Source organism: Artemia franciscana, chromosome 16 (genome assembly GCF_032884065.1).
Source record: "Artemia franciscana chromosome 16, ASM3288406v1, whole genome shotgun sequence".
NCBI classification, from domain to species: Eukaryota; Metazoa; Arthropoda; class Branchiopoda; order Anostraca; family Artemiidae; genus Artemia; species Artemia franciscana.
In genome coordinates this window covers 21,136,076-21,159,772 of record NC_088878.1, presented here as the reverse complement: position 1 = coordinate 21,159,772, position 23,697 = coordinate 21,136,076, and the positions used below count along the sequence as shown (strand labels likewise).

The window sequence follows — 23,697 nt, the reverse complement described above, 5'->3', positions numbered from 1 at the left end:
GCTGCACAAGTAGTGATAAATGTGATGCAAGTAAGATAAACTTTATTAATGAAATCGTGATTATAGTGAAAAAACTAAATTATTGAAGCGTTTTTCTCAGATTATTTTGCTTTTGTTCTTGACGTAAAATACTGCTTAAAATTACAAAATAGAACGAAAAGCTGTTTTTGGAGGATGGACTTAACTATTCTAGAGGACGTAACCGTAAAAAAAAATGATACACGAATAAATAAAAGAAGTCTGAATGAAGAAAAAGATTCAGAACGTGTATTGAGAACATGTTAAAAGTTCTAAAACATAGCAAAATACACATGTGAAACTAAAGATGAGAGAAAAGAGAGCAGTGGACTTATTAAGACCACATCTAAAGGGTTCTTATGAACTAAAATACAAATTAGATTGAATCTAGTCTAGGGGCTTGGTAGGAGTTTAGCGAGGTAAGCCTAGAAATAAAGAATACGGAAGAAAAAAGTACCAAACTTGGAAGCTGAAACACCGACAATAAAAATTAGAAATGCCCCCCCCCCCCTCAAAAAAAAAACTCTTGGCCTCGAAAGTCAAGGTTAGGAAAATGAAAGCGAAGTAGTGCAAAATGAAAAATATTTCAAAAGAGTTCTAAAAAGAAAATGAAAAGGCTTGTAGTAAAGAAATTCTATGTAATTGTTATCTAAGAAGAGCAGCGACTGAAGAACAAAATGGAATTTCAGAAAAGGTTCTAATAAGCGAAGAATTGGAAAGTGTAGTGACAAGTCGTCATTGTGGAAATATCTCTAGGATTGGTTTTATTGCAGTTTTACAAAAATCTCTTTATTGAATTATCCAAGTCACTTATGAAAGTTGAGAATGGGTATCGATCGAAGGATACCCAGAGTAAGAGTTTAGCGTTGTCTCACTGTTATACAAAAAAGGAGAAAAAGACAGAATTAAAGAACAATTATTGAGTAAATTATTTTGTATGGTAAACCATACAAAATCAAAGAACATAACGAAGAATTATACGAAGACAGTGAGTAACGGTGTATACGACCTAAGTGAATATTTTGACTATATTATAATGTGTTTTTGAGTAAATTATTTTCTTTCTGCGTTTTAGATTACATTTCATTGAAGGCGGCTGCTGATTATGTATTCGAAATATTTGCTTAAGTCCGCCGGAATATTCGCTGATATTGTATTTACTGTTATTTACTGTCTTCACAAAGTTCTTCGTCATCTTCTAATATTGTGTATGATGGGAAGGCAGTATCATCTTCGTCATTATTAACTGATGATCCATATCCCTTCTTTGCCGTGACGACAGTATAACATCCAAGATCCTAGCAGGAAGAGCCGTTGAAGTCAAGGGAATAATCCCCTTATAGCTGTTGAACTTCACTTCAGTTCATACACTGTTGGCGCAGGGCCAAGGATCAGGAACATCATCTTTGCTGGCCCCAAGCAAAAATTATGGGCTTTTTTCCAAGATTTAATATTCTTTCTATCAATCGGACGGAAAGTCCACTATTTCATTAAAATCCGCAAAGGTTAGACCTTTACCAGTTTCTCGCATTAAACTGAAATCAGCGGAAAAAAGGCAAAGAAAACTAAAGGAAAAAAAACACTAAAGAACAATTGCTTTAGTGGTTTAGGTCTTTATAACCTTCGATAGAAGTTGATTTCATAAATTATACCTCATTCACATCTTTTTAAAATATTTTCGAAGACCACGCTGCCTTTCCATGACGTACAAATAGGGATAAATCCTTTTACGAAACAGCGAAAAAAATGACAAAATCTCTTGATATTTCGATCACTGTGTATGTCATCGGAATATCCAAAGATTTTTCTATTGTTTTCACTTTCTAATAAAAGGATTTATCCCTTTTTGAACTGTTATTTGTACACATCTTTTTGTTATAAAATGTAAATATGTGGGGATTTGCGGGGTTGCTGTTTACAGTTTTGAAATTTCCCTACGATGCCCCCTAAATTATTGGGATCAGTATACCCCGTACGAGTCGTGGACAGTCTTTTGTTCAGTGCGTGTAACACTTTACAATGGATGTCCTATATATGAGGGCAGCTATTGTTGCCGTTTTTTTTTCCTTTCTTAAATACAACTAATATACTCAAAGTTCGAGTTATTGTGTATTCTGGTACGGATCTGTGTATTTTATTGGGGCATAATATTTTATTCTCATCTTTGATATTTTTTCTTTTTAGGTGCGAGTATTGGATAATTATCTCTTTGATGGCCGTAAGGCAATTTACAGGGTTTGGCTTGCTCTTTTGAAAATGTTTCACAGGCGACTTTCGTCGTTTTCGAGTTCAACTAGCCTCGAAGAAACCTTTAGGAAGTTTTGTCAGGACCCACAGGTAATTCTAAATTTTTGTTTCTAGTTTTTTATCGAGCCGAAAGAACCAACGAAGTAAATAATGCATAAAATGGATTAAAGATATTATAAATCAAAGCTGTAGCTAAAAAACATAGTTTATAAAACATAGTTTTTATATGTCACGAAGGTTTATTTTTTTGCCGTAGTTTAGAAGTAATTTCTTCATTAACTCCCCAAATTTCTAATTCTTGCTTTCCAGAAGCAAGTTCTTTAAAATAAAAAAAAATGTTAGGTCGAAAATATGGAGTTTTTTAGGTATGGCGATAGAACCACGGTGTCGGTGTAAGTTTTTAATGGTTCTTTACCTTTATTGAATCTTGGTTCAAAATGACTTTTATTCGTTTCGCTAAGGGATTTTGAGGATATCTATATAATTTTATCACAAAACTTGATTGGGCCATAGGAAAAAGTTCATTTTCCAGGAGGTCCAAATTGCTTGGGATAAGGAAGAACAATATATTTCTACTTGCCAGGCAAAGGCCTTGATATTTGTATGAGTCTCTTCGATGAGATGAGAAACGCTTGAGTGCAGGAGAGGTATGTTGTGATTCCCTTTTCTTTTTTTTATTTTCTTTTTTTTTAATGTAGTGACAAATCCTAACACGGAACACATTTTTCCGAAAAGACATTCCCCACTCAGATTCCGCTTTCCTCTGACTGTTTCCCAGCCTGTTCCTACCTTATCTCCCGTTCGGTGCTGTACCTCCAAATATGAAAAAACTTTACAAAAAAAAATAAACGAAACAGCAATTTGTTTCTCGCTTTTTATTACTTGGTTGAGGTGATGCCCATATTTTGCATTTTCTCTTCCTGTTTTTTTTCCCTTATTTTTTGTGTCCCTTTAAAAAAAACTATATTTGTATTAATTTTTTTATTGAGTTTTACTTGTTTTTATCTTTATAACATGTTATGACCAATCTTTTCCTTTTGATAATTTAACTTTGACATTATTTTGCCAGTCCTTTAGTTTTTGTTGCTTTTTATATTTTTGCTTGTCTTTTTTTATTGATCCCGAAATTTGAATTCGGCCCTTTGGCTTTTATGGTAGCAACTTTTTGAAATAAATATCTTATCCGTCTTATCTGTACATGGCTAAAAAAAGATGATTTTCCTTGTTTGTTTTTTTTTTAAGGTGGGACCTATGAGTTTCCTGTATAGGGTTTTCGGCAATGGCGATTCCAATGGTTTCTCGTTTTGATCTAAACGCCATTTTCGACGGGGGCAGTTTTTTGAAATTCCCATAAATTTGTTTTGAAAATAACATTCTACTATTAAGATTAATTGAAATAATAGTTACCATTCCTAGATCACGTACAAATGGCAGTTTTTCTTACTAGATAGTTTTTAAGCGGCTTTTTATATTTTTGTTTATTATGGGGCGTGGTTCATTCTTTAGTAGTTAGCAGTTGTTGCTGCAGCCATAACAGATTGTAGGTCCCGGAAGAACTTATAATACAAGATAATTTTGATGAATAAGAGCCAAAATTTTATAGCTTCCTCCCAGTCCCAACAAAAAATATGAAGTCCGATTACCATGTACTCAGCTTTCCTTTCCCAGCATCGCCTGAAAATTTCAACTTCATCCCCCCAAGCCGTCCTCAAGATATTGTAGATAGGCAATCTCGACTAACTGGAAGCACATAATGTCTTACGTTCTTCCTTTCTCCTTTCCCTCAATCGAAATTTGGGATATGTTTACCCCCCCCCCCCTCAACTCAAAAGTTTCAATTTGATCCCCCAAACTATTTCCAAATTATTGCAGATAATTTGAAAGTTCAGGTGCACATAGTGTCTTTTTATTTACTTAGGCACGCTTTTCGTTTTACGGGTAGGCCTATATCCCTGGGTGCTCCGAAAATGTTGGCCTAGTGAATGATCCCTAAGAGTTCTTTGTTGAATGGATATCCAAAACCAAATGTGGCTGTCTTTTCTACTAAAACTTATCTATGAACAATGGGTAACTTATACTATTTAGGGCCATTGTCTCTCAGACTGTGGGGGCGGTTTTGACCAAGGATGCATAATTATTAGATCTTTTGACGTTTCTGATTATAATGACTGCCACAAAATGTAGATGCAATATCATGGTGTTATGGGTGGGGGGGCTAGCAGAAACTGACAAAGGAGGGAGACTGGTTCTCTTCCAATAATTTTTAAGCCTATAAAAAGGACTCTAATGCTGTCAGTTTCCAGTCGAATGAGTCCCTTCCCAAGTTTGTACAACAACTGCTTCCATACGTAGCGATCACGAAAAAGTTTTATCTTTTGGGGAGATGCCATGCCCTGGAGCAATTTTTTGTATATTAGGTTCCTCTTGACCCAAGCACTTACGACTGAAAGTTTCAAACTGATCAGGGACAAATGCAATTTAGCCCAGTTCCGTGCACCCTAAAACCCTCTCCCCTCCCACAACAAAGTGTTCGATCCTTTTGACCCAAAGAACGATCCCTGAGTATTTCGATCCAATCGGACACCCAATATCAAGCAATCCCCGTCCTGTTTTTCATTATTAAACTTATTCTTAAACATCTAGTAACTTGCATTATTTACGGCCCTTGCCCCACGGGCTTGGGTGGGGGAGTACCATCATGGGTGGAATATTTATTGGACCTTTCAACTAATTTGACCAAAACGGCTATCACAAAATTTTGATCAAGTTCCTTAGAGGGCTTAGGGGGAGATGTTGCCGGCTGCAAAAAGGGCAGAGAAAGGGGTTGATTGCCCTCCAATCACTTTCGGCTCTTTGGGAGGGCACTACTACTTTCAATTTTAAATCGTGTGAGCCCCTCCTCCCCTGAAGTTTCTAAAACCACGCTCTCCATGCAAAGTGGCCTAGAAAGAAAAAATAATGCATTGCATGCATATGCTCTTTACTTAGGCAGGGCTAGAGCGCTACCTCTGATTCAGTTAAAAGGTTTTCATACTGTTCGTATAGCGGGTAAGTCTCGGTATCCTCCCTGTTTGAAAGTATGTCTTAAATCCTGTTTTTCAACACGCTTTCACACCGGGTCTATATTATTAACCCCTTAGAATAACCCTGTCACTTTTTTTTTGTTTAGATAAGCCCAGAGAAGTTGATAAAGCAAGCTTATAGTATACGGGGACTAAAGGCTGTCGAAATCGACCAAATTTTTTTAAAGCATGAAATGTACCTGAAATCGAATTCCAAGATCTCAATACGCCCTCACTTCGCTCGAAGCTTATCAAGCGATGCAATTCCTCCTAGTCAATGTCAGCAGACTCTGCAACAAAACTCTAAAACCATAACTGTTCGGGAGGTAAGCCTTTTTTTTTTTCTACTTCTCTAAACAGCTCTTGGCAAGTTGTTTTTACTGTTCTAGAATTCAAGCTTACAAAAGAATTTAGAGATATTACAAAAGGATATATATATCATATATATATATATATATATATATATATATATATATATATATATATATATATATATATATATTTCTATTTATGTGTATATGTATTTCTGGAGGATTGTCTGTCCAAATTTAAAAATCTTTTTCGCGAAACGACTTTAATTTCATTTTATTGTATTCACTGTAGAAAGCAAAACCAATTGAGTATTTGACGTCTACCTGTTTGTGGCGTCATTCAGATGATAAATGTTTTCAGAAGCTTAATTTCCCCCAAAGAAACATACTTTTCCAAAGTTTTTGCCTGTGTACTTCGTTTTTTCACAGCGGAAAACGAACAAATATCTTATTACGAACAGTTAGAGGCAACGCTATAGCGTTGCCGCTAGTAAAGAGCCTCAATGTTTTATTGTTATTAATTAAAGAAAAAAAAATTCTGCGAGAAGTAGAGGGCAAAGTTGTAACTTAAAACTAACAAAAATTATTACTTTACGGTCTTTATAATATATATATATATATCAATAAAGCTAGTACAAATAAACCAACTGGTGATATTTCCCTATGTTTGTAGAATTATAGGAAACTATCGCTTTACTGAAAACACCAAACAATATTGGAGTTTTGGTACAGTAAAAGTAAACCATTAATGGACACTTTTTACAGTACATAAAAATAAAACATTTTAGGGACATTCCATGAATTTTTTTTTCTCGACATGTTCAAAGTGAAGCCGTCTTGATAATATTAGGACTATAGAATAGCTTTAGATTTTGTATAAAGAGACTTACCAGATTTCTAGAGTTCACATTATGGTTTATTTGCTCTTCATTTCGAGTAATACCCCGTGTCTATGTACTCACTTTTGACTCCTAAATCAATATTATTCTTTTTTCTTGACTTTTTTGTTTCCAGTAAAGCGATAGTTTTCTATAATCCTTCAACTACTACTACTACTACTAATAACTCACTGCAGTACCAAGCCGCCTGAGGCTTGGTGCTGCCTCAGGTGGCACCAACATAGGGAAATTCCTTCAACATAGGGAAATATCATCAGTTGATCTAATGTACTAGTTCTATAGATATACGTTGGATAGACCGTGAAGTAATAATTTTTGCTCGTTTTTAGTTCCAACTTCGCCCTTTAGTTTTTGCAGAAAAACTTTTTTTTAGTTAATATTTACCCATTTTTAATTAAAAAGTTGTTAATTAGAAATTTTAATCGCCCACTTGCTTGGAAATCCTGTGGACATGGTCGGTCATTTCAAATGGCTTAAAGAACTTATAGACTATCTAAATTACTCTTATTGTATGACTATATGCCTTATTTCTGCCCAAGGATGATAGAATATCATCAAGAAGTGAAAATAATCATTTTCACACAACTTTGAAAAAGTTATGCCACCCTTCCCTCTCACGGAAACTATCTAGCTCTCAAGCCTTTCATCACAGAAGGATTACAAAAGATATATACGTTAAATCTTCTTAATTCATCCAGTGTTGTTCCGAATTTTTGTGATCTAGCAATAAAACATGCGCTCTTCTATATTAGAAATGAACTGCGCGCTAAGAAATAATTTCCAAGATTTTTATCGCGCATCGCTTTCCTGGGCGTTCTAGAAGTAACTGTTCTTCTAAAGAAGATTTTCAAGGTTTTTAAAACATAAGCAAAATTTTTGTATCTCTAACTTATTTCACTAGACCCCCCCCCCCCCTGCTAAACTCCCAAAAAAAATTAGACATACTGACGTGGAATAGAAATAAACAAAAAAATGTTGGAATTTCTGAGAACTAAAGAAATATCACAGAAAAGAAAAATGCAAACATGTTTTCAGTACTATGATTTTTCTATAGGCTATTCATTACAAAAAGTTTTATCCTGTCTATCAATATCACACGAGAAAATGTAACGTATAACATTCCTTGATTAAAAACTGGAGTACGAAGGTCGACGCCAACAAATTCAAAAGTTTGCCCATGCGACTGATGTGTAGTCATGGCGTCCTGTGGTGGCGCAGTGGATTTGACCTTAGCTTGGTAATACGGGACCCAGAGATCGAATCACGCTGCAGGAATGCACTGCAGGGCCGACGCAGGGACCATAGTAGTCAAGAAGCGTCGTTAATTCTTAAATAAATGAATAATGTGTAGTCATGGCAAATGCATTTCGAAGGGGAAATTGACGTCGTCGAACATTACATCCAAGTTGACCTTTGCTAGAGTCCACAGTAACTCGGGATATTTCAACTCTTTTCCTGATTTTTCTCCAGTGATTATATTCGCCTTAATTATGTTGCTACATAATTCAGTAACAATAAGGCGGGGCCCATTGCACATCCCTTCTGAAATATCTAAACGCAAAAGCATAACTATCGTATTTTTCTTTATCTTTGAGTCATGCGGTGGTAAATCTGCTGTTTCAATTGAATTGAGGAATTCTGAAGTAAATTCAATTCCTCCTTTTTTTTATCTTTTATAGAATCGTAACTTTTATACGATTTGTATTCTTATGGAAGGCGATCGACAATTTTCGCATTTATTTTACTAACTTCTTTGTTGATTGAAGCTAAAATAACTCGATCCTTCATTAAATTGGAACTTTGCTTAGACTAACATTCTTCAAGTATTCCTCAGTTAAATTTCTACTGGAAATTATGTCTTCCGGTAATTCAATTTCAGTAAGTTCATTTTTAGGAAGATTTCCATTTCCCAGTTCGAGAATGTACTTTACTATCCTCTTCAGGATCGACCCGCACATATTTCTGAAAGGAAATATGTTTGAAATTCTTTCAGAGATGATTTTTTTTTTATTAATTCAATCGATTATTTCACTGCGGTTGTTTCGGGGTTGAACTGGTAAACACTGTCGGAAATCACCTCCAGCAACTAAAATTTTCCCACCAAATGGCAAGTTTGGATTTGCAATGGACCGCAACAGATCCATATTTTGTAAGCCATACTTGGGAAGCAAGGTACTTTACTAGTTTGAATTAAAACATTAAAATTATTGCTCCCATAAATATTTTGCAGTTTATATAATAACTTTCGGGATTCTGAACTGAAGGAAAAATATGGAGCCGTTTTCGAGAAAAAATATATACATGCATACATTCCGTTGTATATTTTATCTAACAAAAAATTATTGTTCTGGTATTGTAAGTATTTTTGCAGTTTGCATAATAACTTTAGCGATTCTGAACTGAACTTAAAATTTTCAACTTTTTCTCATGTCTTAAAAACAGGGGCGGATCTAGAAAAAAATCTTGGGGGTGGCCACTGGACCCAGGGCGCCAGTACGACTCTAGATGGGAACCAATTTAACAAGTTTATTTTTAAAAAAGTTTTAAAAAAGAAAGAAGAACGGAATAAGGGTGCCAGAAGTGTCTTAGGGGGAGGGTCGCCCTCTTCGAACCCATGGGTCTGTTGCTGGCCTAAATTGCTTTTAACTCTTTCATTCATTTAATTTCAACCAAATCAGTTATACGGTTAAACATAAATTGATAGATATATTTATCACACGAAAGCCCTATTGGGCCATTCGCTATTTAGTTAGTCACAAAACTAAAATTAAGGATTTTTTTGAGTGGGGAGTGGGTAGGGGCAGTTCAAAAAAATTACTCCTTAACATAAATTAATGTCGTAAGTTGCCCTATCATATCCCCATCAATGACGCCTAGAAACTATACCCTAAACCAACGGGCCCGTAAGAAAGAGAATAAAAAAAATCTACCAAAAAAGAAAAAAAGAAAATATAATCTGAAGATGAAGATTTAGCAAGCAAGTTTAATTATATGATTAGTTTTTCCTGAAAACGAGGTTTATCTTATAATTTTATGACGAAATGATTCGTAAACTGATTGTGCGAGAAGTTTCATGTCTGAATCTCTAACAAATCAAGAGCAAAATCTTGGATGCGGGGGCCACTGGACCAAGGGTGCCAATGTGACTCGAGGTGGGAACCAAATTGACAAGTTTAATTTAAAAAAGATTAAAAAAACGAACGGAATAAGTGTGTCAGAAGTGTTTTGGAGTGAGGGTCGCCCCCTCCGACCCCATGGATCTATTCCTGGCCTAAATTTCTTTTTTAACTCTTTCATTCGTCTAATTTCAACCAAATTATCTATATAGTTAAAATAAATAGATAGATAAATTTATTCACACGAAAGCTCTATTAGGCCATTCGCTACTTAATTAGTCATAAAACTAAAATTAAGGATTTTTTGTTGGTGGAGGGGGGTTTATTATTAGTCACAACCTACCTTTTCATTTCTGGGTATTTTCAAATATTTTACCAAAATATCCGGAAATATCCTTTCGATCCCCTTGCACATTCAGCCATCAGTCTTCGTCTCTTATCCATTCTATGCCTATGTCCAAATTTTTAGTTTTATCCATTTTGAACTTTTAGCTACAATGCTACTTTTCAATATGTGATTGTGAATGGACAAACAGCTATAACTGTGTTACCACGTTTATGAAGAGTGTTGAAAATACCAAATCTTCAACTTTTGCAGATAATATACTGAACCAGCTGAAGATAAATAATTTTTGTTCGTTTTAAGTTTCAACTTTGCTCTTTATATTCAAAGGAAAGCTTTACTTTTTGTCGTTTATTGGTTAAATCGCCTACAAATAATTGATCAAATTGACAATTTTACTTAAAAAAGAGTAAAAAAAAGGAACAAAGAACCGAATGCGAATGAGGGCGCCAGAAAAATCTTGGCGGGCCTAAGGCCCCTCCCGCCCCCGCCCCCTGGATCCGTCCCTGCTTAAACTCGTTTTTATATAAATAGATAGATAGATAGATACAATACAAATTAACTGCGTAAAACTTGCGAATATACAACATTCTTCGCTGTTCAATTGTCGCTGAATATAAATAGATTGTCAGGTTTACCGACCCTCGAACATGCAACGTACAATTGTCCATGGGAAAAACAATCAGTATTAAGATCTATACCACATTTTTCTAATGATTGACCTTGAGCTTTGTTAATGGTGATTGCAAATGCTAATCGAATTGGGAATTGCAATCTTTTAAATTGAAAAGGGAGATCCGTTGGAATCATGGGAATCCGAGGAATAAGAACAGCCTATTATTGGTACGCCTATTTTTAGTTGTAGCACGTGTGGTGGAAACCTTCAGTATACAGCAGTTTTTTTGCAAAAGAATCATTTTTGCAAAGCGAAAAGAAAGCGGTTAACTTTGTATCCGGTGGATTCAGGGCTCTTTGTTGCACGTTGGTTTCCGAGAAATAAACACGTTGACCATTCTGTAAATGTACCGCTAAGTGAACAACAGCTGGACTACGTTCATGTATCGGAAATGAAAGAATTCGCCAAACAGCTTCATTACTGCTTATGTATCTTCCAGCCTGATATTGTACGATTTTGTCGATATCTTTGATTTCGGGCTGAAAGCCAAAAACTGCCATGTCACTGCCTTTGTTGACGTATTTACATATGTATTTGATTGCCTTTACGGAGTTAGAGTATTCAACGTTTGTGTGTGCATTAAATGTTTTTGATAATAATGGGGAATATGGAACAACCCACTGGTTATCTACTTCGATGGTGGTACCGTTACGCTTCTTTATTATTGCTGTTTTACCGCCATCTTCAGTAGATCTTCTTCTATATTGTGGGTAACCGTCATTGCCAGTAATTGTGTTGGATACTAAAAGTCGAGGATATTGCTTTGTGCACCTTCCTTTGGCCATGCATGGTGAATTCTCGTTCAGTGCACCGCAAGGTCCATGTATCATATTTTTTACAATAATATCATGTAACCCCTTATTGACATTTTCATCAGGTATTTCAGTGGAAATCACATCATCAATTTCGTTCGAAGTAATTTTTTTATGTAGCCAGATTAGTATATGTACGTGTGGCAAACCTCGTTTTTGCCATTCCACTGAGTACATCCAGCATCGCACTCACCCAAACACTTCAAGTTTTACTATGTAGTTTATCAGTGATTTCAACTTTTGCCGGAAGAAACGGGCCGTAACGTCATGTCTATGAACCGCCGATTGTCCTTGAAGTAAAAGCTGAAGTATCTCGTCCCAAGATTGATTACATGTAAATGTAATAAATAAATCTGGACGACCATAGAGACGAACATACGCAATAGCATCTTGAGCATATTCATGCATATGACGGGGACTGCCAGGATATGACGAAGGTAAAATTGTTAATCTTCCAACGTTTGTGGTATTACCGTCATTTATAACTGCATCTCGCAAATGAATGTATTGTTCAGAGAGGAGCTTGGTCTGATTCAGGCGGATATATAGCAAACGTTCTGATTCAATTTTAGCATACATATCAACGACGAATTGGTGAAACAATTCACGGCATTTTAAAATATAATTTTCTTCATCCTGCCGAATCATTAGTCTATAGGAATAATAATGCATTGCACTGCATTTCTTATTCATTTCTTTGTTAGTGGCTGGATTCATCAATTTAATATTAAAGTGATAGCCGTCGGCTCCATCCCAAAAATGATAGGATATTGTAGGGCATCGTAGCATCGATGAGTTTCAGCAATTCTTAACAACTGAGCGTTTCGCTTATGAAGAATAATATCTCGAGGTAAAAACTGATCACCGACCATAACGATTGCCACTTCGTCTATAGTTAAAGCATTGTATCTACGCACATGTTGGCCAGGAGGCGTTTTGTCAGCGGAAATAACAATTTTATGCGTATCAGTAGGCATCAAATCGATGGCTGTTTTGAACAGACGCACTAAATTATTATTTTCGTGGAAAAGATGTTGCAATTGGGAAATGATTGTCCTTTCAACGTTGGGAGAAATTTCGCAACGTCCATTCAATTCAGAATTTCTATCACTGATGAAGTACAATTGTAAAAATTTATGATTCTCGCCTGAGAATGGTAGAAGGGACCCTGCTCTATGGTAAATTTGCCCTTTTACTTTGAAAGTAGACATAAATTGATCTGGATTTTTGATTTGGGCTCCAAACGACGTCATTTGGAAACATGAGTTATATTTTCTGATTTGTGACAAAAAACGCTTAGATTCTGACGTAGTTCCAGTAAGGAAAGTCTTCAATGGCTCTGGTGGTGCAGCCAATAGAGGAAGTTTAACTTTTCCTGAGGCGCAACACATTCCCATTGTTTCACCATTGAATTTCAAGGCCTTGCAATAGGGACAAATTTTAGACATAGTCCCGATTTGAACACATCTACTCAAGCTATAATCATCGACTGGGCTGTACCTGAATGCCAGGCGATAACTTTCAGGTTGCTCTGATTCCTCGGCACGCTTTCTTTTCTTACTTTCTCTATCAGTAGCAAGCCTGATTTCTTGCTGTTCTTGTGATTCCTCGGCACGCCTTCTTTTTTCACTTTCTCTTTTAGCAGCAAGTCTGGTTTCATGGTGCTCTGGTAGTTCCTCGGCACGCCTTCTTTTTTCACTTTCTCTTTTAGCAGCAAGTCTGCTTTCACGTTGCTCTGGTAGTTCCTCGGCACGCTTTCTGTTCTTTCTTTTTCTATCAGTCTCAAGCCTGTTTCCTTGCTGTTTTGATTCCTCGGCACCCTTTCTTTTCTGACTTTCTCTATCAGCAGCAAGTTTTTTGGCATAGACTCTTTGAGCATCTTCCTCGACTGTTGCCATTGTAAGTTCATCAGTCATTTTAAAGTTAAACATTAATAGATTTCTACGTGAACGCATGTCTTAAATATCTTTAATGACGTCACCGTCATAACAAAAATGACGACAACTAACTTCATGACGTCAGTCAACACACAATAATGACGTCACCTGACAGACACATCCACAGACAACTTATTTATATATATATAGATAGACTAGCTGTTGGGGTGGCACTTCGCGCCACCCCATCACCTAGTTGGAGGGGGCGCTTCGTCCCCCCCCCCGCGAGCGTAAGTCGGTACGCGATATATTATTTACGCGCCATTGTAGTTGTGTCCCTGTGTCCCACCTGTGATATATATATATATATATATATATATATATATATATATATATATATATATATATATATATATATATATATATATATATATATATATATATATATATTTAACAACGTAAAACTTGCGAATATACAACATTCCTGGCTGTTCCATTGTCTGTGCATATAAATAGATTGTCAGGTTTACCGACTCTTGAACATGCAACATATAATTGTCAATGGGAAAAACAATCTATATTCAGATTTATACCTCATTATTCTAATGATTGCCCTTGAGCTTTGTTGATGGTGATTGCTAATCGAACATTCCCCGTGTCCCCTTCGTCATTTATATATCCCCCTGTTTCCCCGGCGTCCCCGTTGTTGTTGTTTCCCTGTGTCCCGGTCCCCGTTGTTGTTGTTTCCCTGTGTCCCGGTCGTCATTTGTGTCCCGGTGTCCCAGTCTGTAATTTCTCTTTGAGTGTCGCGGTCGTCATTTATATTCCCTGTGTCACTGTCGTCATTTTTGTGTCGGTCGTCATTTGTGTCCCGGTGTCCCAGTCTGTAATTTTTCTTTGAGTGTCGCGGCCGTCATTTATATTCTCTGTGTCCCGGTCGTCATTTTTGTCCTGGTCGTCATTTGTGTTCCGGTGTCCCGGTCTGTAATTTCTCTTTGAGTGTCTTGGTTGTCATTTATATTCCCTGTGTCCTGGTCGTAATTTGTGTCCCGGTGCTTTGTTGATGGTGATTGCTAATCGAACATTCTTTCTGTCCCGGTCGCTTTCTCTTTGAGTATCCCAGTCGTTATTTATATTCCCTTTGTACCGGTGTCCCGGTCGTCATTTGTGTCCTGATGTCCCGGTCTGTAATTACGTCAGTCGACACACAAACATGACGTCACTCGACACACAGACAACTTATTTATATATATATACTAGCTGTTGGGGTGGCGCTTCGCGCCACCCCAACACCTAGTTGGTGGGGGCGCTTCGCGCCCCCCCAAGCCCCCCCGCGCGCGTAAGTCGTTACGCGCCATATTAGTTACGCGCCATTGTAGTTGTGTCCCTGTGTCCCACCTGTGAATATAGATAGATTTATATATGTGTTTCAAACTACGTAAAAATTGCGAATATACAACATTCTTGGCTTTCCCATTGTCTGTCCATATACAAAGCCGTATGTACTAATAATGACGTCATATGCAAACGCTCTTTTTACAAACAAACAAACATGCATACACACAACTCGTTTTTATATAGATAGATAGATAGATACAATACAATACAAATTAACTACGTAAAACTTGTGAATATACAACAGTCTTCGCTGTCCCATTGTCTGTGCGTATAATTAGATTGTCAGGTTTACCGACCCTCAAAGATGCAACATACAATTGTACATTGGTAAAGCAATCTGTATTAAGATCTATACCGCATTTTTCTAGTGATTGCCCTTGAGCTTTGTTGATGGTGGTTGCAAATGCTAATCGAATTGGGAATTGCAATCTTTTAAATTGAAAAAGCAGATCCGTTGGAATCATGAGAATGCGAGGAATAAGAACAGCCTCACCCTCATAAGGCCCTGTCAAGATTGTGGCCTCTATTAGGTTTTCCATTGTTTTTTTACGGCAAGTCGCGTGCCATTGCAAAGCTTTGGTGGGTTGATATTTCTTAAAAGTATTATTGGTACGCCTATTTTTAGTTGTAGCACGTGTGGTGGAAACCCTGAAGGATCTATGGAATTTAAAAATTCTGATGGATAATTAACCGCTTCATTTGGTTCCAAAATACAAATTAACTGCGTAAAACTTACGAATATACAACATTCTTCGCTGTCCAATTGTCGCTGCATATAAATAGATTGTCAGGTTTACCGACCCTCGAACATGCAACGTACAATTGTCCATGGGAAAAACAATCAGTATTAAGATCTATACCACATTTTTCTAATGATTGACCTTGAGCTTTGTTAATGGTGATTGCAAATGCTAATCGAATTGGGAATTGCAATCTTTTAAATTGAAAAGGCAGATCCGTTGGAATCATGGGAATGCGAGGAATAAGAACAGCCTCACCCTCAAAAGGCCCTGTCAAGATTGTGGCCTCTATTAGGTTTTCCATTGTTTTTTTTTACGGCAAGTCGCGTGCCATTGCAAAGCTTTGGTGGGTTGATATTTCTTAAAAGTATTATTGGTACGCCTATTTTTAGTTGTAGCACGTGTGGTGGAAACCCTGAAAGATCTATGGAATTTAAAAATTCAGATGGATGATTAACCGCTTCATTTGGTTCCAAAACTGTGTCGACTGACTTGTAAAGGACTGCCTGGTCTCGAATCTTGGTCAAAACAATATTGTTGATTTCGTGGACGTCTATATTTTTGGGTGCGATAATCGCTCTTTCACTTAGCCATTTATTATTTTTATAATTTTTTAGAATATTCGGAAATACTTTTTCAATCAATTCATTTTTGGACGTCACTAAATTACAGAAATCAGCAGGTAGTTGTATACGTCCTGAAATTGAGTCTACTGGGAGCTTTCCGTTTCCCATTGCCAGCAATTGATCTGAAAATGTTTGACCAGAGTCATCGTTTTGCAATCGGACACGCATATTTGTAGTTAATTTTAATGTTTTTACGTGTGCCCATAAATTAGAATTTTTCAGGCAAGCATTCATTTCGTCTGCAGGAGTTGATCTAGGTATTATAGGTAATGTTTGCCTGAAATCTCCCGCAAGCAATATTAATGTGCTGCCAAAGGGTTTCGACTTCCCTCGCAAATCTTTCAAGCATTGATCCAGAGCCTCGAGCGATTTTTTGTGTGCCATTGTGCACTCATCCCAAATAATAAGTTTGCATTGCTGCAATACTTTACCCATCCCAGATGATTTGGAAATATTGCACGTGGGAGTTTCTGTAGAATGCAAGTTCAGAGGCAATTTCAAAGCGGAATGAGCAGTTCTTCCACCAGGCAGCAATGTTGCGGCTATTTCGGACGACACAATTGCCAACGCTATATCATTTTTTGATCGAATTGATGCCAGAATCAATTTTATCACAAACGTTTTACCAGTACCTCCTGGCGCATCCAAAAAGAAAATTTCTCCAACGTTGTTATCGACACAATGCATTATCGTATCATAAATGTCTTTTTGTTCCGACGTTAACTTGGAAATGTTATTTTGTACATACGACAATAGATCACTCGTACTGTAACTTTGTTCACGATCCAATTCTACACATGTCGAAACAGCAGCGATACGGTTAGGTGAAGGCATTCCCAAATCCTGAAGAGGTTTGTTTGCCATACGTACGCACAAATCTTCTATAACAACTAAAGTGTAGTTATAAATTTCTGATGTAAAATCAAAAGTCATATCTGACGTCTCTAACTGTTTTCGATGGAGTATATCTCCGGACATTTTTGACTTATATTTTTCCCATAACTCTGTAGGAGCTGATGGAGAGCAAGTTGTTAAAATGATGCCAAACAATGCACGAATTTGACTTGGGGTTGACGTTTCGCACGCGTCATTGATGCAGTTATCCCAGTGTTGGTCATTCTCCAATAAATTCAGAGCTTGGCATGCACTACGGTAAGTGTCATGTATAGTACCATTTACAGTCCTCAAATACTCAAAGGATGTCGGACCGGGTACATTCACCAAAAGCTGGCGTAGAAAGAAGCATTCATGTTGATTGGGGTGAACGGTGTAGAGTCTTCCAATCGTGGTATCTTTGAAGATGGTAGGTTGGCCGTCGACTGACTTACCCTGTTTTCGACGTTCAAATACTTTATTGTTAGTATTCCACGTGTAATACGAAGGCACTTCAGTATACAGCAGTTTTTTTGCAAAAGAATCATTTTTGCAAAGCGAAAAAAAAGCTGTTAATGTTGTATCCGGTGGATTCAGGACTCTTTGTTGCACGTTGGTTTCCGTGAAATAAATACGTTGACCATTCTGTAAATGTACCGCTAAGTGAACAACAGCTGGACTACGTTCATGTATCGGAAATGAAAGAATTCGCCAAACAGCTTCATTACTGCTTATGTATCTTCCAGCCTGATATTGTACGATTTCATCGAAATCTTTGATTTCGGGCTGCAAGCCAAAAACTGCCATGTCACTGCCTTTGTTGACGTATTTACATATGTATTTGATTGCCTTTTGCTGTCCCATTGTCTTTGCATATAAATAGATTGTCAGGTTTACCGACTCTTGAACATGCAACATATAATGGTCCATGGGAAAACAATCTGTATTCAGATCTATACCTCATGATTCTAATGATTGCCCTTGAGCTTTGTTGATGGTGATTGCTAATCGACCATTCCCTGTCCCGGTGTCCCGGTCGTCATTTATATCCCCCTGTTTCCCCCGGTGTCCCCGTTGTAGTTGTGTCCCTGTGTCCCGGTCGTCATTTATATTCCCTGTGTCCCGGTCGTCATTTGTATCCCGGTGTCCCGGTCTGTATATACATTCGTTTTTTAGTTTTGTTTTTCTCCTTTATTTTTTTCCTTTTTTTTCTTTTTAGCTTATTTAGATTTTTAGATTTTTTAGTTTTTTTATTAGTTTTTTTTTCTTTTTAGTTTTTTTGTCCCGGTCGTCATTTATATCCCCCTGTTTCCCCCGGTGTCCCCGTTGTAGTTGTGTCCCTGTGTCCCGGTCGTCATTTATATTCCCTGTGTCCCGGTCGTCATTTGTATCCCGGTGTACCGGTCTGTATATACATTCGTTTTTTAGTTTTGTTTTTCTCCTTTATTTTCTTTTTTTTTCTTTTTTAGTTTATTTAGATTTTTAGATTTTTTAGTTTTTTATTAGTTTTTAGTTTTTTTTTCTTTTTAGTTTTTTTGTAGTTTTTACCTTCTTTTTAGTTTTGTTAATTTTTTTTTTTTTACTTGTGTCCTGGTCGTCATTTATACTCCCTGTGTCCCGGTGCTTTGTTGATTGCTAATCGAACATTCCTTTTGTCCTGGTCGCTTTCTCTTTGAGTGTCGTCATTTATTTTTTTCTTTTTTAGTTCTTTTAGTTTTTACCTTTTTTAGTTTTTTTTAGTTTTTTAGATGAAAATTTTTTTTAGTTTTTTCCTTTTTTTCTTTTTAGTTTTTTATTGGTTTTTACCTTTATGTTAGCTTATTTTTCAGTTTTTTCCCTTTTTTTTAGTTTTTTTTTATTTTTTATTTTTTTTAGTTTTTTACCTTTTTTTAGTTTTTTTAGTTTTTTTAGTTTTTTTAGTTCTTTTAGTTTTTTAGCTTTTTTACTTTTTTTATTATTTTTTTGTAGTTTTTGCCTTTTTTTAGTTTTTTCAGTTTTTTTTTTAGTTTTTTATTGGTTTTTACCTTTATTTTAGCTTATTTTTCAGTTTTTTCCTTTTTTTTAGTTTTTTTAGTTTTTAGTTTTTTTAGTTTTTTACCTTTTTTTAGTTTTTTTAGTTTTTTTAGTTTTTTAGCTTTTTTATTTTTTTTATTAGTTTTTAGTTTTTTTTGTAGTTTTTGCCTTTTTTTTAGTTTTTTTAGTTTTTTAGCTTTTTTATTAGTTTTTAGTTTTTTTTGTAGTTTTTGCCTTTTTTTTAGTTTTTTTAGTTTTTTAGCTTTTTTATTTTTTTTATTAGTTTTTAGTTTTTTTTGTAGTTTTTGCCTTTTTTTAGTTTTTTCAGTTTTGACGTCACCTGATCCAGTTTTTTCAGGTGACGTCACCTGATCCACGATCCACAGATCCACAGACAACTTATTTTTATATATATAGATAGTTTTTTTTTTTTTACTTATGTCCTGGTCGTCATTTATACTCCCTGTGTCCCGGTGCTTTGTTGATTGCTAATCGAACATTCCTTTTGTCATCTATATATATAAAAATAAGTTGTCTGTGTGTGGATCTGTGGATGGATCAGGTGATGTCATGTTTGTTCGCATATGACGTCTGAATTATTTCACACTAATACAAAAGAAGAAAAAAACTAAAAAAGGTAAAAACTACAAAAAAAAACTAAAAAGAAAAAAAAACTAAAAAAGCTAAAAAACTAAAAAAAACTAAAAAAAGGTAAAAATCTAATAACTAAAAAAAAACTGAAAAAATAAAAAAAGGCAAAAACTACAAAAAAAATAAAAACTAATAAAAAAACTAAAAAAGCTAAAAAACTAAAAAAAAGGTAAAAAACTAAAAAAAACTAAAAACTAAAAAAGAAAAAAACTAAAAAAAAGGAAAAAACTGAAAAATAAAAGAGAAAAAGAAAACTAAAAAAATATGAATAAATATATATAAAAATAAGTTGTTTGTGGGTTATGTCTGTCTGTCTGTCTGTCGAGTGACGTCGTGTTTGTCCGCATATGACGTCTGAATTATTTCACTCTAATACAAAAGAAGAAAAAAAAACTAAAAAAGGTAAAAACTACAAAAAAAACTAAAAAGAAAAAAAACTAAAAAAGCTAAAAAACTAAAAAAAACTAAAAAAAGGTAAAAAACTAAAAACTAAAAAAAACTGAAAAAACTAAAAAAAGGCAAAAACAAAAAAAAACTAAAAACTAATAAAAAAATTAAAAAAGCTAAAAAACTAAAAAAACTAACAAAACTAAAAAAAGGTAAACAACAAAAAAAACTAAAAACTAAAAAAGAAAAAACTAAAAAAAAAGGAAAAAACTGAAAAATAAGAGAAAAAGAAAACTAAAAAAATATTAATAAATATAAAAAAGTAAAAAAATGGTAAAAACTACAAAAAAACTAAAAACTAATATAAATAAAGGATATAAATGACGACCGGGACACCGGGACACAAGGAATATAAATGACGCCCGGGACACTCAAAGAGAAATCACAGACTGGAACACCGGGACACAAATGACGACCGGGACACAAATGACGACCGGGACACAGGGAATATAAATGACGACCGGGACACAGGGACATAACTACAAAGGGGACGCCGGGGTGCACAGGGGGATATATAAATGACGATGGCGACTCAGGGAATGGTCGATGAGCAATCACCATCAACAAAGCTCAAGGGCAATCATTAGAATCATGAGGTATAGATCTGAATACGGATTGTTTTCCCATGGACCATTATATGTTGCATGTTCAAGAGTCGGTAAACCTGACAATCTATTTATATGCACAGACAATGGGACAGCAAAGAATGTTGTATATTCGCAAGTTTTACGTAGTTAAAAACATATATATATATATATATATATATATATATATATATATATATATATATATATATATATATATATATATATATATATATATATATATATATATATATATATATATATTCACAGGTGGGACATAGGGACACAACTACAGTGGCGCGTAACTAATATGGCGCGTAACGACTTACGCGCGCGGGGGGGCTTGGGGGGGGCGCGAAGCGCCCCCACCAACTAGGTGTTGGGGTGGCCACCCCAAACAGCTAGTATATATATATATATATATATATATATATATATATATATATATATATATGTATATATATATATATATATATTTATATATATATGTATATATATATATATATATATATATATATATATATATGTATATATATATATATATATATAGATAGATAGATAGATAGATAGATAGATACGTCAGTTGACAAACATGACGTCAGTCGATACACAAACATGACTTCAGTAGACAGACACACAGGCAAACAACTTATTTTTATATACATACTAGCTGTTGGGGTGGTGCTTCGCGCCCCCCAAGCCCCCCCCCCCCGCCCGCGTAAGTCGTTACGCGCCATATTAGTTACGCGCCATTGTAGTTGTGTCCCTGTGTCCCACCTGTGAATAGATATATATGTATATATATATATATATATATATATATATATATATATATATATATATATATATATATATATATGTTTTTAACTACGTAAAATATGCGAATATACAACATTCTTCGCTGTCCCATTGTCTATGCATATAAATAGATTGTCAGGTTTACTGACTCTTGAACATGTAACATATAATTGTCCATGGGAAAAACAATCCGTATTCAGATCTATACCTCATTATTCTAATGATGTGTCCCTGTGTCCCGGTCGTCATTTATATTCCCTGTGTCCCGTTCGTCATTTGTGTCCCGGTGTCCCAGTTTGTAATTTCTCTTTGAGTGTCCCGGTCGTCATTTATATTCCCTGTGTCCCGGTGTCCCGGTCGTCATTTGTGTCCCGGTGTCCCGGTCTGTAATATCTATTCGAACAATCCCTGTGTCCCGGTCTTCATTTATATATCCTGCCTGTGCCCCCGGCTTCCCCGTTGTAGTTGTGTCCCTGTGTCCCGGTCGTCATTTATATTCCCTGTGTCCCGGTTGTGATTTGTGTCCGGGTTTCCCAGTCTGTAATTTCTCTTTGAGGTTCCCGGTCGTCATTTATATTCCCTGTGTCCCGGTCGTCAATTGTGTCCCGGTATGTAATTTCATCAGTCGCACCCCCCAAGCCCCCCCGCGCGCGTAAGTCGTTACGTGCCATATTAGTTACGCGCCATTGTAGTTGTGTCCCTTTGTCCCACCTGTGATATATATATATATATATATATATATATATATATATATATATATATATATATATATATATATATATATATATATATATATATATATATATATATATATATATATATATATATATATATATATATATATATATATATATATATATATATATATATATATATATATGCTAAAATTGAATCAGAACGTTTGCTATATATCCGCCTGAATCAGACCAAGCTCCGCTCTGAACAATACATTCATTTGCGAGAGGTCACAATCTTGACAGGGCCTTTTGAGGGTGAGGCTGTTCTTATTCCTCGCATTCCCATGATTCCAACGGATCTGCCTTTTCAATTTAAAAGATTGCAATTCCCAATTCGATTAGTATTTGCAATCACCATTAACAAAGCTCAAGGTCAATCATTAGAAAAATGTGGTATAGATCTTAATACTGATTGTTTTTCCCATGGACAATTGTACGTTGCATGTTCGAGGGTCGGTAAACCTGACAATCTATTTATATGCAGCGACAATTGGACAGCGAAGAATGTTGTATATTCGCAAGTTTTACGCAGTTAATTTGTATTGTATCTATCTATCTATCTATCTATATAAAAACGAGTTGTGTGTATGCATGTTTGTTTGTTTGTAAAAAGAGCGTTTGTATATGACGTCATTATTAGTACATACGGCTTTGTATATGCACAGACAATGGGAAAGCCAAGAATGTTGTATAATTTAGGAAAACAGTCTTCCTTTTCTCCTTCTGTCTCTCTCTCTCTCTTTTTTTTGTGTGTGTTTGTGCTGTTGCATTGGTGATTTCTCTTTTCATGATATATATATATATATATATATATATATATATATATATATATATATATATATATATATATATATATATATATATATATATATATATATATATATATATATATATATATATATATATATATATATATATATATATATATATATATATATATGGTGCCAAAAATATCTTTAATGACGTCACCGTCATAGCAAAAATGACGGCAACTAACTTCATGACGTCAGTCGACACAGAAACATGACGTCACCTGATCCACAGACAGACAACTTATTTTTATATATATAGACTAGCTGTTGGGGTGGCGCTTCGCGCCACCCCAACACCTAGTTGGTGGGGCGCTTCGCAAACCCCCAAAGCCCCCCCGCGCGCGTAAGTCGTTACGCGCCATATTAGTTACGCGCCATTGTAGCTCTGTCCCTGTGTCCCACCTGTGAATAGAGATAGATATAAATATATATTTTTAACTACGTAAAACATGCGAATATACAACATTCTTCGCTGTCCCATTGTCTGTGCATATAGATAGCATTTATATTTATATGTCTGTGCATATACAAAGCCTTATGTACTAATAATGACGTCATATGCAAACGCTCTTTTTACAAACAAACAAACATGCATACACACAACTCGCTTCGCGCCACCCCAACACCTAGTTGGTGGGGTGCTTTGCGCCCCCCCCC

General features: G+C 35.6%; 1 protein-coding gene across 6 annotated transcripts in view; it reads left to right on the top strand.

The window, feature by feature from the left end:
* LOC136037206 (GTPase-activating protein skywalker-like) overlaps nucleotides 1-23,697 on the top strand; it is a 102,144-nt gene that overhangs the window by 54,258 nt on the left and 24,189 nt on the right. For all 6 annotated transcript variants that reach the window (XM_065719791.1, XM_065719790.1, XM_065719789.1 and 3 more), the window contains exons 7-8: nucleotides 2,203-2,355; nucleotides 5,435-5,653. In XM_065719791.1, the coding sequence (XP_065575863.1) occupies nucleotides 2,203-2,355; nucleotides 5,435-5,653 (372 nt within the window). The remainder of the gene's footprint in view (nucleotides 1-2,202; nucleotides 2,356-5,434; nucleotides 5,654-23,697) is intronic.